Source organism: Littorina saxatilis, linkage group LG17, assembly GCF_037325665.1.
Source record: "Littorina saxatilis isolate snail1 linkage group LG17, US_GU_Lsax_2.0, whole genome shotgun sequence".
Lineage (NCBI taxonomy): Eukaryota > Metazoa > Mollusca > Gastropoda > Littorinimorpha > Littorinidae > Littorina > Littorina saxatilis.
The window spans coordinates 65,551,185-65,570,194 of record NC_090261.1 but is presented as its reverse complement, the minus strand read 5'-3'; the positions used below and the strand labels follow the sequence as shown (position 1 = coordinate 65,570,194).

Below are 19,010 nucleotides of genomic sequence, written 5' to 3'. Positions count from 1 at the left end.
CCTCACGTTATTCACAACTGACTAACTTTACAACATTAATCGAGGTTCACTGACAGAATTCAGCGCGGCGTTTTTCGCTCATTTTGCGATCTGTTCAACACTGATGAGCGTCAGAAACGAAGTAATGCGAAGCCGCTTTCGTTCTCTTCGTCAAATCTCACCAAAACAAGATAACAGCAGGCCGTTACGTCGAGTAAGACCTAAATATAGGCAACCCGGAACTATTCAGAGGTGTGTTTCCTCGTCGAACAACTTGATGTAACGATTTCGCGAAACGTTCTACACACGAATTCACAGGACAAAAGGGCAGGCAGAATTCCCGATTCTATATTTAGCAATGGATTTTGCCCGCTGACAACTGTGCTGCCAGGGCGCACTTCGGACGATTTTCCCGTTTTTAGCCTAAGGAAGTCAATTCATATGACACCGATGTCAGACGATTCTGAATGAAACTTATGCATTAGGCTGAGTGGTTTGGCGGAATTCCCGGTGTTAGTCTTGCTCGGGCTTCAACGAATAAATGTGAGCATCAAACATGAGTGTCATTAGCAATTTGTTTTAATGACAGCTCCGACATTTGTTTCAGTCGCTGTTTGTTTGTTTGTTGTTTGTGTGTTTATTATCTTGTTATTTTTTGTTTGTTTGTTTGTGTGTTTGTTGTTGTTATTGTTATTGTTGTTGTTATTGTTATTGTTGTTGGGTCAGTGAGTTGCTGGCGTGTTTGATGGAAACCATAACAGATCACATGCCGCACATCTGCAACGTGAAACGCGAGTATATCTGCTTGGTTCACTGACCAGCCTTGTGCTTTGTGGGACTTTGAGTGTAATACACATGTTATCAATGGACACACACAATCGTTTGTGGGACTTTGAGTGTAATACACATGTTATCAATGGACACACACAATCGTTTGTGGGACTTTGAGTGTAATACACATGTTATCAAAGGACACACACAATCGTTTGTGGGACTTTGAGCGTAATACACATGTTATCAATGGACACACACAATCGTTTGTGTGTGAGGCTAAGGGGGTGTGGCTGTATGTTGCTGCGTGTGTGTGTGTGTGTGTGTCTGTGTGTGTGTTTATGTGTGTGTGTGTGTGCGCGCATGCGTGTTTGTGTGTGTGTTTGTGTGTTCAAGGTATGTGTGTGCGCGCATGCGTGTTTGTGTGTGTGGGTTATGACGGTGAGTGTGTGTGCATCTGTGTTTCTGTCTGTGTGTGCCTATGTGCGTGCGTGCGTGCGTGCGTGCGTGCGTGCGTACGTGCGTGTGTGTGTTCTCGCAGGCACGTTGGATTCCGATTAGCAATGTTACCATACACTTTTTTACCTACAATCATGAAACTACACACATTTCTCGTGGCGCATTTTGTATATGATTTTAATGGTACTCATAAATCCCTTTTCATCGAGTTACAAAATGTGATGAATCAATAAATCAATGGATGAATAAATAACTGTAAAAACAAAAAGACATGGTCGCGTGTGAGGAAGAACGGGACACAGTCATGATGAGAACAGATGTGAGAATCAGGTTGATACAAGGCGCTTGTTCTGGTGGTACACAAACAACAACAACAATCTTGTGTATCGGAGGCAGTTCACAACTAAATTGTTCCATACATGATCCTAAGCGCGGTTACCCTATTCTTGACTTTTGCATGTCGCAACGGTCACCGATATCATATTGACAGAAAGGCCCTCTACCATGCGGTGAAAATGAAAACAATAAGAGAAGCAAATGTCCATGCGACTCACCTTCGTCATAGGTAATACGAATCAGAAATAAATTATCTACTTCTCTAGCTCTAGCTTCAAAGATTTTTCACATTCCATTTTTAACGTCATTTTATAATTTGACTAGGGCTAATCGGACTTTGATCATGTTTGAGTTCATCAAACCCTCATAAAGTTTTAAAGCTCTTGCTTAAAAAAAACTCCAAAACAATTGATAATATTCAATTGTTTGTTTGTTTTTTTCTTCCTTAAACACGACCACGCAGCGACCTTGAAATTTGACAAAGGTCAATCAGATGTGGGTCATGTCTGGAGATCATCAAACCAACAAAAGCATGGACAGTATCAAAGTTCTAGCTTCAATGGCATTTGAGAAAGCCTCAACGTTAAGTTTTTCATCTTCAGATAGCCTTCCCGACGGCCGACCTCCAGGTGGCCAAGCAGTGCCCAATACAAAGCCTCTCCTGACACTCAGGTGAGCCCAAAACACTCATGTTTACACAGTTGTCTCTTTGCAATCATGATGACGATGACGATATATATCAATGAGCTTCAACGAGGAACTCAGGAGAATGCATGAAGCATTCCAACAGTATTGGTTCAGAGAGCCAAAGTCTTCGGTTTAGTTTCTTCCCCTGGTGTAGCCTTGTGATCTGGTGTAGCCTTTGACCCTTCAGGGGTGAAGGTCGAAGAGGATGACGTAATGGAACTCTCTCCCACCCGATTCAAGTCGTAGTCAAGATGCTCAGTGGGCTGCTCGGATGGTGACAAGTTCTGGAACACGAAAAGACCAAGTCACATGTACCTTCACACTAATCAAACGTTTCCTGTGAATAGTATAAGTGTAACCGAGTGCCGAAACACTACGATCACCTCGGGAAGCGAAGTGCAATCAAACAGGATTGAAAATGTTAGGGCTAGTTTCTTAGCCCTATAAAAACTGTTATGCAAACCCGAAGGTTTCCATGAACATACAGACAATCGGAAACCACCAGACCCCATCACAAACAGAACTCTACAATCCACTGGTGTTGACTTTTAAAGGCCAACAACTCGGGTGCAGAGTCTGCTGTGAAAGGAGCGGTAGCCTCCCCTGTCACAATCGCCCCCGTTTGAATAAACTTCGACCCGAAGTTCCGAACCGGGTGACCACTGTCCATCCCAAGTTCGCAGAATGGGAACAGCACGAAAATGTTCAGTGGTCATATTATGCCATTACCTGAACATATCATGCCGAGTCCCATCCCTGCTCGCAAGCGCCAGATGTAACCGAGTGCCGAAACACTACGATCACCTCGGGAAGCGAAGTGCAATCAAACAGGTTTGAAAATATTAGGGCTAATTTCTTAGCCCCATAAAAACTGTTATGCAAACCCGAAGGTTTCCATGAACATACAGACAATCGGAAACCACCAGACCCCATCACAAACAGAACTCTACAATCCACTGGTGTTGACTTTTAAAGGCCAACAACTCGGGTGCAGAGTCTGCTGTGAAAGGAGCGGTAGCCTCCCCTGTCACATAAGCAAAGCTACTATCATTCAAATGACAATGGTGATTGGCTGGTAGACTGGTTGGTTGCCTGATTGCTTGCTTATTCCGGTTGTGTCTTCCTCAGATGACGTAAACTATATTAAAACGGAACACTCGTCATTTCATTTCGCGACTTTCCGTCGTAGTGTTAACGCGTTGAAAGGATGCAGGTTTTGGTTACTACTCTTCCTCATATTTAAAAACAACAAAATATTCAAGTTACGCATGCAAAGATTACAACGATTATGAACAAGAAGAGCAAACGCTCGATCGAGTCACTTTCGCAGTTCTGAATATTATATGAGGCATCAGATGGACAGGAAGAAATTGCTATTCACAACACAATGAGTCACGTTCACATAAAATTTGAGCCCGGTCACTTTTATAGTTTCCGAGAAAAGCCCAACGTTAAGTTGTGTGTTGCCGAACAGAAAAGGCTAGTTATCTCCCTTGTTTTTCTGATAACGTTCGTAAAAGGCTACAGATGTAAATACTTTGATGTAAAGAATAATCCTACAAAGTTTCAATCACATCCGATGAACTTTGTCAAAGATATAAAATGTCTAATTTTTCCTTTGACGCTGACCTGTGACCTTGAAAAAGGTCAAAGGTCAACGAAACCATCGTTAAAGTGTAGAGGTCATTGGAGGTCACAACTAAACAAAATATGAGCCCGATCGCTTTGATAGTTTCCGAGAAAAGTCCAACGTTAAGGTGGTGTCTACGGACGGCCGGCCGGACGGCCGGCCGGACGGCCAGCCGGCCAGACGGCCGGCCGGCCGGACAGACTAACACTGACCGATTACATAGAGTCACTTTTTCTCAAGTGACTCAAAAATAATAGTGTTGAATGTGTTCCCTGAATTGTTCTGTACTTAAAAGGAATTAAGATTTCAAGGAGTCCTGTTATAATCCGTACCTCCATGCTTTGGTGTTGGTTTGTGGCGCCATCGGTGTTTTTCTTCTTCTTCTTGATGACTACGACGACGACCACAATGATGATAATGATGACGACGCCGCCCCCTGAAAAGACAGAACAGAAGTGTAAAACTTCGCAAAAGAGTTTTCATCTGTTTTAAAACGACAGTCAATGACAGCATGTGAAACTGACGAAACGTGATATCTCAATGTCCCTCTCTCCCTCCCTCCCTCCCTCTCCCTCCCTCTCCCTCTCTCTCTCTCTCTCTCTTTTGCTCTCTCTCTCGCTAACACACACACACACACACACACACACACACACACACACACACACACACACACACACACACACACACACACACACACACACACACACACACACACATGAGAAAAAAGCAACTCACCACCAGCGCCTCCAATGATACCTATGGGCAATCCTCCACTCTCTCCTTCACCCCCTCCGTCTCCCCCTTCCGCCGGCTTGAGTTCCTTGACCTCCGCCCTGTAGGCCTGGTCAATGGCGGGACAGAACACGCCCTCCGTCAACTGGTCAGACCCTGCAACACAGTCGGTAAACATTTGTCACACACAGTCGGGAAAACATTGGTCACACATATGACAGAACACGCCTTCTGTCAACTGGTACCCTGCAACAAAGTAGGGGAAATATTTGTCACACATAGTTTGCATGTATATCTGTGAGTAGTGAAGTTTAACAGCTTTTTCAAGGTTGGCTTTTTTCACTTCCACCCTCAGTGTCCCAGGATGATCCCCAATTATATTGTTTAAGGGGTAGAATGATCCCTCAGCGGAGCTCAAAAGGGTCTCAAAACCATGGGGGCGTTTTGCAATTCCGTGTGACCTTCACAAATCGGTTTACTCCGTACATTAGTAGTACAAATACAGGTAAATACTGGGGGCCCGGTAGCTCAGTTGGTAGAGCACTGGACTTGTGATCAGAAGTTCGCAGGTTGGAATTCGGGCCGAGACGGACACGGGTCAACTTTATGTGTGCAGACCCAGAGACGGAAGCCATGTCCCACCCCCGTGTCACCACAATGGCATGCATAAGAAGACCTTGGTCATTCTGCCATAAGTGCAGGTGGCTGAATACACCTAAACACGCAGACACCTGGGTAGGGCGACTCCGTTGCTGCTAGCTTTCCACTGGGAGGAAGCGACCCGACTTTCCCAGCGATGGGACAATACAGTAATGAAATGACAATGCAGGTCAATGTACTTTCTTGCCCATTCTGTATGGAAACTAGCAGACGATTACATCAGTGCGGACAGTACGCATGCACTAACAGACCATTGTTAAATGTATTAAGCACACGCTTGATATATATGCAACAACGAAGGCAGACTACATTATGCAACAGAAGGTTACTTGCTCTTTCGGAAAAGGCGTCTATAGAAAAATAAAAAGCCCGAAAACAACTACACTCACGGATTGAATGACAGGTGGCGTGCAGTGCACTCAGCACCTCCTCCTTGCTGAACACAAGGTTGTCCACATCCAGGGCTAGCAGAGACACATTCAGCTGGCCGTCTGAGGTGTGCGTGGACTCCACTCGGTACACGTGTACCCCTTTAGTGTACGGTGCACCGCTAGCTGCGCGTTTCATGCGAAACGCTGTTTGCTTCTTCGCTGGGGGCGGAGACTTCGAGTTCTCTGGGAAGCGACCATACGTTCTGACGAAGTCCAAGAACCGCATTTCACAAAGCTGAAGAAAAAATAATTTGTAAAAAATCTCTTTGAGTTTTAATGTGTTTGTGAGCATATAACCTAGCTTTGATTGTATCACATAGGCTCAAACCCCATGTTTTCCATTTGATACTGAGTTTTTCCAAGAGTGATGTCGTCATTGCAGCAAAGTGACAACCTTTCTGAAGAAGAAGAGTGGTTCGTATATTACACCAAAAGCGGTAAGATACCTAACACGTTTTAAGGTGAAACTCTGGGAAGTGTTGGTAGTTTTCATCACTTTCTCGCAAATATATCACTCGAGGCAGATCATTGTTAACATATCATTGTCAGTATTGTCGACTCACACTTAAGAGAACTGTGAAGGCCCACTCTTCCTCTTTGTCTCAGATCTGGACAGGTCTGTACATGGGGTAAGACCATCCCTCCACTTGGTCACATACCAAACAGGAACAGCCTGGGTGTTACAGGGGATAAGACCATCCCTCCACTTGGTCACATACCAAACAGGAACAGCCTGGGTGTTACAGGGGATAAGACCATCCCTCCACTTGGTCACATACCAAACAGGAACAGCCTGGGTGTTACATGGAATAAGACCATCCCTCCACTTGGTCACATACCAAACAGGAACAGCCTGGGTGTTACATGGAATAAGACCATCCCTCCACTTGGTCACATACCAAACAGGAACAGCCTGGGTGTTACAGGGGATAAGACCATCCCTCCACTTGGTCACATACCAAACAGGAACAGCCTGGGTGTTACAGGGGATAAGACCATCCCTCCACTTGGTCACATACCAAACAGGAACAGCCTGGGTGTCTCTGTGCACAGTTGGGTTCTTAAGAATTAATTTCGTAAAAACCCGATTGTGCCTTTTCTCGTAAATCAATTCATCAAAAAAGTCCAACTCCCCGCAGCAACCAGTCAGGGTGTTGCCGTTTGGTATGTGACCAAGTGAGGGGATGGTCCTATCTCATGTAACACCCAGGCTGTTCCTGTTTGGTATGTGACCAAGTGAGGGGATGGTCTTATCTCATGTAACACCCAGGCTGTTCAATGTTGGTATGTGACCAAGTGGAGGGATGGTCTTACCCCCTGTAACACCCAGGCTGTTCCTGTTTGGTATGTGACCAAGTGAGGGGATGGTCTTATCTCATGTAACACCCAGGCTGTTCCTGTTTGGTATGTGACCAAGTGAGGGGATGGTCTTATCTCATGTAACACCCAGGCTGTTCCTGTTTGGTATGTGACCAAGTGAGGGGATGGTCCTATCCCCTGTAACACCCAGGCTGTTCCTGTTTGGTATGTGACCAAGTGAGGGGATGGTCCTATCCCCTGTAACACCCAGGCTGTTCCTGTTTGGTATGTGACCAAGTGAGGGGATGGTCCTATCTCATGTAACACCCAGGCTGTTCCTGTTTGGTATGTGACCAAGTGAGGGGATGGTCTTATCCCCTGTAACACCCAGGCTGTTCCTGTTTGGTATGTGACCAAGTGAGGGGATGGTCCTATCCCCTGTAACACCCAGGCTGTTCCTGTTTGGTATGTGACCAAGTGGAGGGATGGTCTTATCCCCTGTAACACCCAGGCTGTTCCTGTTTGGTATGTGACCAAGTGGAGGGATGGTCTTATCCCCTGTAACACCCAGGCTGTTCCTGTTTGGTATGTGACCAAGTGGAGGGATGGTCTTATCCCCTGTAACACCCAGGCTGTTCCTGTTTGGTATGTGACCAAGTGGAGGGATGGTCTTATCCCCTGTAACACCCAGGCTGTTCCTGTTTGGTATGTGACCAAGTGAGGGGATGGTCTTATCTCATGTAACACCCAGGCTGTTCCTGTTTGGTATGTGACCAAGTGAGGGGATGGTCTTATCTCATGTAACACCCAGGCTGTTCCTGTTTGGTATGTGACCAAGTGAGGGGATGGTCTTATCTCATGTAACACCCAGGCTGTTCCTGTTTGGTATGTGACCAAGTGAGGGGATGGTCTTATCCCCTGTAACACCCAGGCTGTTCCTGTTTGGTATGTGACCAAGTGAGGGGATGGTCTTATCCCCTGTAACACCCAGGCTGTTCCTGTTTGGTATGTGACCAAGTGAGGGGATGGTCTTATCCCCTGTAACACCCAGGCTGTTCCTGTTTGGTATGTGACCAAGTGAGGGGATGGTCTTATCCCCTGTAACACCCAGGCTGTTCCTGTTTGGTATGTGACCAAGTGAGGGGATGGTCTTATCCCCTGTAACACCCAGGCTGTTCCTGTTTGGTATGTGACCAAGTGAGGGGATGGTCTTATCTCATGTAACACCCAGGCTGTTCCTGTTTGGTATGTGACCAAGTGAGGGGATGGTCTTATCTCATGTAACACCCAGGCTGTTCCTGTTTGGTATGTGACCAAGTGAGGGGATGGTCTTATCCCCTGTAACACCCAGGCTGTTCCTGTTTGGTATGTGACCAAGTGAGGGGATGGTCTTATCCCCTGTAACACCCAGGCTGTTCCTGTTTGGTATGTGACCAAGTGAGGGGATGGTCTTATCCCCTGTAACACCCAGGCTGTTCCTGTTTGGTATGTGACCAAGTGAGGGGATGGTCTTATCCCCTGTAACACCCAGGCTGTTCCTGTTTGGTATGTGACCAAGTGAGGGGATGGTCTTATCCCCTGTAACACCCAGGCTGTTCCTGTTTGGTATGTGACCAAGTGAGGGGATGGTCTTATCTCATGTAACACCCAGGCTGTTCCTGTTTGGTATGTGACCAAGTGAGGGGATGGTCTTATCTCATGTAACACCCAGGCTGTTCCTGTTTGGTATGTGACCAAGTGAGGGGATGGTCTTATCTCATGTAACACCCAGGCTGTTCCTGTTTGGTATGTGACCAAGTGAGGGGATGGTCTTATCTCATGTAACACCCAGGCTGTTCCTGTTTGGTATGTGACCAAGTGGAGGGATGGTCTTACCCCCTGTAACACCCAGGCTGTTCCTGTTTGGTATGTGACCAAGTGAGGGGATGGTCTTATCTCATGTAACACCCAGGCTGTTCCTGTTTGGTATGTGACCAAGTGAGGGGATGGTCCTATCTCATGTAACACCCAGGCTGTTCCTGTTTGGTATGTGACCAAGTGAGGGGATGGTCCTATCTCATGTAACACCCAGGCTGTTCCTGTTTGGTATGTGACCAAGTGAGGGGATGGTCTTATCTCATGTAACACCCAGGCTGTTCCTGTTTGGTATGTGACCAAGTGAGGGGATGGTCTTATCTCAGGTAACACCCAGGCTGTTCCTGTTTGGTATGTGACCAAGTGGAGGGATGGTCTTATCTCATGTAACACCCAGGCTGTTCCTGTTTGGTATGTGACCAAGTGGAGGGATGGTCTTATCTCATGTAACACCCAGGCTGTTCCTGTTTGGTATGTGACCAAGTGAGGGGATGGTCTTATCTCATGTAACACCCAGGCTGTTCCTGTTTGGTATGTGACCAAGTGAGGGGATGGTCTTATCTCATGTAACACCCAGGCTGTTCCTGTTTGGTATGTGACCAAGTGAGGGGATGGTCCTATCTCATGTAACACCCAGGCTGTTCCTGTTTGGTATGTGACCAAGTGAGGGGATGGTCTTATCTCATGTAACACCCAGGCTGTTCCTGTTTGGTATGTGACCAAGTGAGGGGATGGTCTTATCTCATGTAACACCCAGGCTGTTCCTGTTTGGTATGTGACCAAGTGAGGGGATGGTCTTATCTCATGTAACACCCAGGCTGTTCCTGTTTGGTATGTGACCAAGTGAGGGGATGGTCTTATCTCATGTAACACCCAGGCTGTTCCTGTTTGGTATGTGACCAAGTGAGGGGATGGTCTTATCTCATGTAACACCCAGGCTGTTCCTGTTTGGTATGTGACCAAGTGAGGGGATGGTCTTATCTCATGTAACACCCAGGCTGTTCCTGTTTGGTATGTGACCAAGTGAGGGGATGGTCTTATCTCATGTAACACCCAGGCTGTTCCTGTTTGGTATGTGACCAAGTGAGGGGATGGTCTTATCTCATGTAACACCCAGGCTGTTCCTGTTTGGTATGTGACCAAGTGAGGGGATGGTCTTATCTCATGTAACACCCAGGCTGTTCCTGTTTGGTATGTGACCAAGTGAGGGGATGGTCTTATCTCATGTAACACCCAGGCTGTTCCTGTTTGGTATGTGACCAAGTGAGGGGATGGTCTTATCTCATGTAACACCCAGGCTGTTCCTGTTTGGTATGTGACCAAGTGAGGGGATGGTCTTATCTCATGTAACACCCAGGCTGTTCCTGTTTGGTATGTGACCAAGTGAGGGGATGGTCTTATCTCATGTACAGGCCTGTCCAGATCTGAGACAGTGAGGCAAATCGCTTTCACGAGGCGGGGTCGGCCTTTAATGTCCAATGTAACGTTAAAGCCTGCCAGAGTCTACGATAGAGAGCTTCTTTAAGACATATTGTGACAATGACTTTAATGTCCAATGTAACGTTAAAGCCTGCCAGAGTCTACGATAGAGAGCTTCTTTAAGACATATTGTGACAATGACTTTACACACCCTACCTGCAGGTTCGTGATGCCGTGCTTCCTGCAGTCAATGACGAAGACGACAGTCCTGAGGGCGGGTGCACAGGTGTGTTCCGCTTGGTCGGGTACAGGTGTGCACACCTCCGTTCCCCCACAGGTGTTCTCAGGGCATGCTGCCTTCAGGTATTCACACCTTCAACCAGAACACACCATCTTGCAGTTGTCAGTGACAGGACACAGACAGAACTACAGTCTAACGAAACTTCAACAGCACGGCGTAAGTGTTTCATTTCATGTGTTGGTTGGTTGGTCGTTTTACGTCCCTTCAGCCTGTAAGGCAATGCGGGACCGAGTCAAGTTTGTTTGACTGACCTATCCACTGTCAATGACTTACCTGGGCCCGTGACGTTCATCACTACACCTGCACAGGTATGTGAGGCGGTTGTCCACTGTCAGTGACTTACCTAGGCCCCTAACGGTCCTCGCTACACCAGCATGGGTAGGTGAAGTGTGTTTTCACTGTCAGTGACTTACCTGGGCCCGTGACGGTCATCGCTACACCTGCACAGGTAGGTGGGTGTTGTGTTCACTGTCAGTGACTTACCTGGGCCCGTGACGGTCATCGCTACACCTGCACAGGTAGGTGGGTGTTGTGTTCACTGTCAGTGACTTACCTGGGCCCGTGACGTCATCACTACACCTGCACAGGTAGGTGGGTGTTGTGTCCACTGTCAGTGACTTACCTGGGCCCGTGACGGTCATCACTACACCTGCACAGATAGGTGGGTGTTGTGTCCACTGTCAGTGACTTACCTGGGCCCGTGACGGTCATCGCTACACCTGCACAGATAGGTGGGTGTTGTGTCCACTGTCAGTGACTTACCTGGGCCCGTGACGGTCATCACTACACCTGCACAGGTAGGTGGGTGTTGTGTCCACTGTCAGTGACTTACCTGGGCCCGTGACGGTCATCGCTACACCTGCACAGATAGGTGGGTGTTGTGTCCACTGTCAGTGACTTACCTGGGCCCGTGACGGTCATCACTACACCTGCACAGATAGGTGGGTGTTGTGTCCACTGTCAATGACTTACCTGGGCCCGTGACGTTCATCACTACACCTGCACAGGTATGTGAGGCGGTTGTCCACTGTCAGTGACTTACCTAGGCCCCTAACGGTCCTCGCTACACCAGCATGGGTAGGTGAAGTGTGTTTTCACTGTCAGTGACTTACCTGGGCCCGTGACGGTCATCGCTACACCTGCACAGGTAGGTGGGTGTTGTGTTCACTGTCAGTGACTTACCTGGGCCCGTGACGGTCATCACTACACCTGCACAGGAAGGTGGGTGTTGTGTTCACTGTCAGTGACTTACCTGGGCCCGTGACGGTCATCGCTACACCTGCACAGATAGGTGGGTGTTGTGTCCACTGTCAGTGACTTACCTAGGCCCCTAACGGTCCTCGCTACACCAGCATGGGTAGGTGAAGTGTGTTTTCACTGTCAGTGACTTACCTGGGCCCGTGACGGTCATCGCTACACCTGCACAGGTAGGTGGGTGTTGTGTTCACTGTCAGTGACTTACCTGGGCCCGTGACGGTCATCACTACACCTGCACAGGAAGGTGAGGTACTGGTCGTCACAGTTGCTGCCATTGCCATGACAACGGCCGGTGAGACAGTCGTCCACACTTTTGGCACAGCGCTGTCCCTCCCACCCCGCCCTGCACGTGCAGGTGAAGGTGGTGTTGGTGACGTCAGGCTGACAGGCCGCGCCGTTACTGCACGGGTTGGACGTGCACGGGTCGGCCTTGTCCTGCTCCATCTGGTGCAGGCAGAGTAAACAACAATAAGAATAACAGTAACAATAATCACGAAAGTAACAATAACAATACTTTATAGTCCATTAAAATAAATACATTAAATTTGAAAATTGTCTTCGACACGTCTTACCTGCCTGTCAACGATTATAAAATACCAAACAATTTGTAATGTCACACGACCAAGTCGGAATAGCAGGTATTGTTCAATTGTTATCTGTAGTAAAGCCGAGATCTTAGCCACTTGCTATGTGAACACGAAATCTGGACATAAGTTGAGTAAAAGTAGGTCATTATACTGTTGGTCAGCCTGTGATCATACTGTGCCCATGCGTTCTGAATGTGAAAGAAAGTGCTGCGTATCCTTGACACAACAGCAGCAAAAAGATTGCGCAGAATATAACAAATGTCAGTAGTTCTACCTAGCGGGAAGTTTCCGCTAACCTTTAACGCTTTATTTCCACTACAGATCCGGCGATCATTAAACGATTCGTCAGGAATTTGGCGCACATCTTCACCATTAATAATTCCAAGCTTACCTAATTACCTGAGGCAAATCGGTCCAGAAACGCCAGAGGTATAAGCGAAGGAAAGAGCGTGAGCGCTTTGTCGCTTATTCATTCGGCGTTAGCGTAGCGATTTTTAAGACAATTTCCGCAAAGATATGCCGCAGGAATATTATTCCGCCGATAAACACCTGAGTTATAAGCGATCAAAAGTAGGACGGACACACGGTCAAACAGACAGACGAACAGAAGCCTTTTTTCTTTCTTTTTTCTTATAACAGAATATACATTTTATTTTTCTAGTAAGAGGCCTTTTAGTGCTATATACCTCACAGCGGGGGCCGCTGTAGCCATGGCGACAGACACACCGGAAGTCCTGTATACCGTCTACACACTCGCCGTGCTGGCAAGGAGAGCTGCCGTCCTGCCCGACACAGTCGTTGACCTCGTCACACGTGTAGCTGCACGGAGGGTGCACGTGCAATGACATAAAGCAGACACTTTGTACACGCAATACACAATGAAATGGTGCCGATGTCACACAAAATAAGAGCAACACAATATGAGCACACAGCCGTTCATCTCGTCACACATGTAGCTGAGACAGGGTGCACGTGCTATCAAATAAAGCAGGCATTTTATACACGCAATACAAAATGGAATGGTTCCAATGCCACACAAGATGACAGCCCACAGTCGTTGACCTCGTTACAAGTGTAGTTGGGACAAGTTGCGAGTGCCATGAAATAAAGCAGGCATTTTATACATGCAATACAAAATGGAATGGTGCCAATGCCACACAAGTTAGAGCACAAAGTCGTTCACCACGTCACACATGTAGCTGGGAAAATGTGCACGTGCTATGGAATTGTTTTTTCCCCAGAACTAATTGCGGATGCTGCCTATGTATGATAGGCATCTTCCTTCTCTCAGACAAGAGTGTACAACTATTAACTTACCCTATGTATGATAGGCATCTTCCTTCTCTCAGACAAGAGTGTACAACTATTAACTTACCCTATGTATGATAGGCATCTTCCTTCTCTCAGACAAGAGTGTACAACTATTAACTTACCCTATGTATGATAGGCATCTTCCTTCTCTCAGACAAGAGTGTACAACTATTAACTTACCCTATGTATGATAGGCACCTTCCTTCTCTCAGACAAGAGTGTACAACTATTAACTTACCCTATGTATGATAGGCATCTTCCTTCTCTCAGACAAGAGTGTACAACTATTAACTTACCCTATGTATGATAGGCATCTTCCTTCTCTCAGACAAGAGTGTACAACTATTAACTTACCCTATGTATGATAGGCATCTTCCTTCTCTCAGACAAGAGTGTACAACTATTAACTTACCCTATGTATGATAGGCACCTTCCTTCTCTCAGACAAGAGTGTACAACTATTAACTTACCCTATTTATGATAGGCATCTTCCTTCTCTCAGACAAGAGTGTACAACTATTAACTTACCCTATGTATGATAGGCACCTTCCTTCTATCAGACAAGAGTGTACAACTATTAACTTACCCTATGTATGATAGGCATCTTCCTTCTCTCAGACAAGAGTGTACAACTATTAACTTACCCTATGTATGATAGGCATCTTCCTTCTCTCAGACAAGAGTGTACAACTATTAACTTACCCTATGTAAGATAGGCACCTTCCTTCTCTCAGACAAGAGTGTACAACTATTAACTTACCCTATGTAAGATAGGCACCTTCCTTCTCTCAGACAAGAGTGTACAACTATTAACTTACCCTATGTAAGATAGGCACCTTCCTTCTCTCAGACAAGAGTGTACAACTATTAACTTACCCTATGTAAGATAGGCATCTTCCTTCTCTCAGACAGGAGTGTACAACTATTAACTTACCCTATGTATGATAGGCACCTTCCTTCTCTCAGACAAGAGTGTACAGCTATTAACTTACCCTATGTATGATAGGCATCTTCCTTCTCTCAGACAGGAGTGTACAACTATTAACTTACCCTATGTATGATAGGCATCTTCCTTCTCTCAGACAAGAGTGTACAACTATTAACTTACCCTATGTAAGATAGGCAACTTCCTTCTCTCAGACAAGAGTGTACAACTATTAACTTACCCTATGTATGATAGGCATCTTCCTTCTCTCAGACAAGAGTGTACAACTATTAACTTACCCTATGTATGATAGGCATCTTCCTTCTCTCAGACAAGAGTGTACAACTATTAACTTACCCTATGTATGATAGGCATCTTCCTTCTCTCAGACAAGAGTGTACAACTATTAACTTACCCTATGTATGATAGGCACCTTCCTTCTCTCAGACAAGAGTGTACAACTATTAACTTACCCTATTTATGATAGGCATCTTCCTTCTCTCAGACAAGAGTGTACAACTATTAACTTACCCTATGTATGATAGGCACCTTCCTTCTCTCAGACAAGAGTGTACAACTATTAACTTACCCTATGTATGATAGGCACCTTCCTTCTCTCAGACAAGAGTGTACAACTATTAACTTACCCTATGTATGATAGGCACCTTCCTTCTCTCAGACAAGAGTGTACAACTATTAACTTACCCTATGTAAGATAGGCATCTTCCTTCTCTCAGACAGGAGTGTACAACTATTAACTTACCCTATGTATGATAGGCACCTTCCTTCTCTCAGACAAGAGTGTACAGCTATTAACTTACCCTATGTATGATAGGCATCTTCCTTCTCTCAGACAGGAGTGTACAACTATTAACTTACCCTATGTATGATAGGCATCTTCCTTCTCTCAGACAAGAGTGTACAACTATTAACTTACCCTATGTAAGATAGGCACCTTCCTTCTCTCAGACAAGAGTGTACAACTATTAACTTACCCTATGTATGATAGGCATCTTCCTTCTCTCAGACAAGAGTGTACAACTATTAACTTACCCTATGTATGATAGGCACCTTCCTTCTCTCAGACAAGAGTGTACAACTATTAACTTACCCTATGTATGATAGGCACCTTCCTTCTCTCAGACAAGAGTGTACAGCTATTAACTTACCCTATGTATGATAGGCATCTTCCTTCTCTCAGACAAGAGTGTACAACTATTAACTTACCCTATGTATGATAGGCATCTTCCTTCTCTCAGACAAGAGTGTACAGCTATTAACTTACCCTATGTATGATAGGCATCTTCCTTCTCTCAGACAAGAGTGTACAACTATTAACTTACCCTATGTATGATAGACATCTTCCTTCTCTCAGACAAGAGTGTACAACTATTAACTTACCCTATGTATGATAGACATCTTCCTTCTCTCAGACAAGAATGTACAACTATTAACTTACCCTATGTATGATAGGCATCTTCCTTCTCTCAGACAGGAGTGTACAACTATTAACTTACCCTATGTATGATAGGCATCTTCCTTCTCTCAGACAAGAGTGTACAACTATTAACTTACCCTATGTAAGATAGGCACCTTCCTTCTCTCAGACAAGAGTGTACAACTATTAACTTACCCTATGTATGATAGGCACCTTCCTTCTCTCAGACAAGAGTGTACAACTATTAACTTACCCTATGTATGATAGGCATCTTCCTTCTCTCAGACAAGAGTGTACAACTATTAACTTACCCTATGTATGATAGGCATCTTCCTTCTCTCAGACAAGAGTGTACAACTATTAACTTACCCTATGTATGATAGGCACCTTCCTTCTCTCAGACAAGAGTGTACAACTATTAACTTACCCTATGTAAGATAGGCACCTTCCTTCTCTCAGACAAGAGTGTACAACTATTAACTTACCCTATGTATGATAGGCACCTTCCTTCTCTCAGACAAGAGTGTACAACTATTAACTTACCCTATGTAAGATAGGCACCTTCCTTCTCTCAGACAAGAGTGTACAACTATTAACTTACCCTATGTATGATAGGCATCTTCCTTCTCTCAGACAAGAGTGTACAACTATTAACTTACCCTATGTAAGATAGGCATCTTCCTTCTCTCAGACAGGAGTGTACAACTATTAACTTACCCTATGTATGATAGGCATCTTCCTTCTCTCAGACAAGAGTGTACAACTATTAACTTACCCTATGTAAGATAGGCACCTTCCTTCTCTCAGACAAGAGTGTACAACTATTAACTTACCCTATGTAAGATAGGCACCTTCCTTCTCTCAGACAAGAGTGTACAACTATTAACTTACCCTATGTATGATAGGCACCTTCCTTCTCTCAGACAAGAGTGTACAACTATTAACTTACCCTATGTAAGATAGGCACCTTCCTTCTCTCAGACAAGAGTGTACAACTATTAACTTACCCTATGTATGATAGGCATCTTCCTTCTCTCAGACAAGAGTGTACAACTATTAACTTACCCTATGTATGATAGGCACCTTCCTTCTCTCAGACAAGAGTGTACAACTATTAACTTACCCTATGTAAGATAGGCACCTTCCTTCTCTCAGACAAGAGTGTACAACTATTAACTTACCCTATGTATGATAGGCATCTTCCTTCTCTCAGACAAGAGTGTACAACTATTAACTTACCCTATGTATGATAGGCATCTTCCTTCTCTCAGACAAGAGTGTACAACTATTAACTTACCCTATGTAAGATAGGCACCTTCCTTCTCTCAGACAAGAGTGTACAACTATTAACTTACCCTATGTATGATAGGCACCTTCCTTCTCTCAGACAAGAGGGTACAACTATTAACTTACCCTATGTAAGATAGGCACCTTCCTTCTCTCAGACAAGAGTGTACAACTATTAACTTACCCTATGTATGATAGGCATCTTCCTTCTCTCAGACAAGAGTGTACAACTATTAACTTACCCTATGTATGATAGGCATCTTCCTTCTCTCAGACAAGAGTGTACAACTATTAACTTACCCTATGTATGATAGGCATCTTCCTTCTCTCAGACAAGAGTGTACAACTATTAACTTACCCTATGTATGATAGGCACCTTCCTTCTCTCAGACAAGAGTGTACAACTATTAACTTACCCTATGTATGATAGGCACCTTCCTTCTCTCAGACAGGAGTGTACAACTATTAACTTACCCTATGTATGATAGGCATCTTCCTTCTCTCAGACAAGAGTGTACAACTATTAACTTACCCTATGTATGATAGGCACCTTCCTTCTCTCAGACAAGAGTGTACAACTATTAACTTACCCTATGTATGATAGGCATCTTCCTTCTCTCAGACAGGAGTGTACAACTATTAACTTACCCTATGTATGATAGGCATCTTCCTTCTCTCAGACAAGAGTGTACAACTATTAACTTACCCTATGTATGATAGGCACCTTCCTTCTCTCAGACAAGAGTGTACAACTATTAACTTACCCTATGTATGATAGGCATCTTCCTTCTCTCAGACAAGAGTGTACAACTATTAACTTACCCTATGTATGATAGGCACCTTCCTTCTCTCAGACAAGAGTGTACAACTATTAACTTACCCTATGTATGATAGGCACCTTCCTTCTCTCAGACAGGAGTGTACAACTATTAACTTACCCTATGTATGATAGGCACCTTCCTTCTCTCAGACAGGAGTGTACAACTATTAACTTACCCTATGTAAGATAGGCATCTTCCTTCTCTCAGACAAGAGTGTACAACTATTAACTTACCCTATGTATGATAGGCACCTTCCTTCTCTCAGACAAGAGTGTACAACTATTAACTTACCCTATGTATGATAGGCATCTTCCTTCTCTCAGACAAGAGTGTACAACTATTAACTTACCCTATGTATGATAGGCACCTTCCTTCTCTCAGACAAGAGTGTACAACTATTAACTTACCCTATGTATGATAGGCATCTTCCTTCTCTCAGACAAGAGTGTACAACTATTAACTTACCCTATGTATGATAGGCACCTTCCTTCTCTCAGACAAGAGTGTACAACTATTAACTTACCCTATGTATGATAGGCACCTTCCTTCTCTCAGACAGGAGTGTACAACTATTAACTTACCCTATGTATGATAGGCATCCTTCCTTCTCTCAGACAAGAGTGTACAACTATTAACTTACCCTATGTATGATAGGCACCTTCCTTCTCTCAGACAAGAGTGTACAACTATTAACTTACCCTATGTATGATAGGCACCTTCCTTCTCTCAGACAAGAGTGTACAACTATTAACTTACCCTATGTATGATAGGCACCTTCCTTCTCTCAGACAAGAGTGTACAACTATTAACTTACCCTATGTATGAT

At 45.0% G+C, this 19,010-nt stretch overlaps 2 protein-coding genes across 2 annotated transcripts in view; both read right to left on the bottom strand.

The window, feature by feature from the left end:
* The window catches only part of LOC138953370 (uncharacterized), a 12,414-nt gene extending 12,151 nt beyond the window's left edge, over nucleotides 1-263 (bottom strand). The window contains exon 1 of the mRNA XM_070325169.1: nucleotides 1-263. This exon is cut by the window's left edge and continues 700 nt beyond it. The gene's annotated coding sequence lies outside the window, so the exon portion shown is untranslated.
* A 1,105-nt stretch (nucleotides 264-1,368) lies between these two features.
* LOC138953369 (protocadherin-16-like) overlaps nucleotides 1,369-19,010 on the bottom strand; it is a 99,809-nt gene continuing 82,167 nt past the window's right edge. Inside the window, exons 60-66 of the mRNA XM_070325168.1 lie at nucleotides 13,089-13,221; nucleotides 12,021-12,259; nucleotides 10,474-10,630; nucleotides 5,644-5,920; nucleotides 4,598-4,750; nucleotides 4,195-4,298; nucleotides 1,369-2,516 (exon numbers count right to left, since the gene is read on the bottom strand). Coding sequence (XP_070181269.1) covers nucleotides 2,343-2,516; nucleotides 4,195-4,298; nucleotides 4,598-4,750; nucleotides 5,644-5,920; nucleotides 10,474-10,630; nucleotides 12,021-12,259; nucleotides 13,089-13,221 — 1,237 coding nt within the window. The 3' untranslated portion in view covers nucleotides 1,369-2,342. The remainder of the gene's footprint in view (nucleotides 2,517-4,194; nucleotides 4,299-4,597; nucleotides 4,751-5,643; nucleotides 5,921-10,473; nucleotides 10,631-12,020; nucleotides 12,260-13,088; nucleotides 13,222-19,010) is intronic.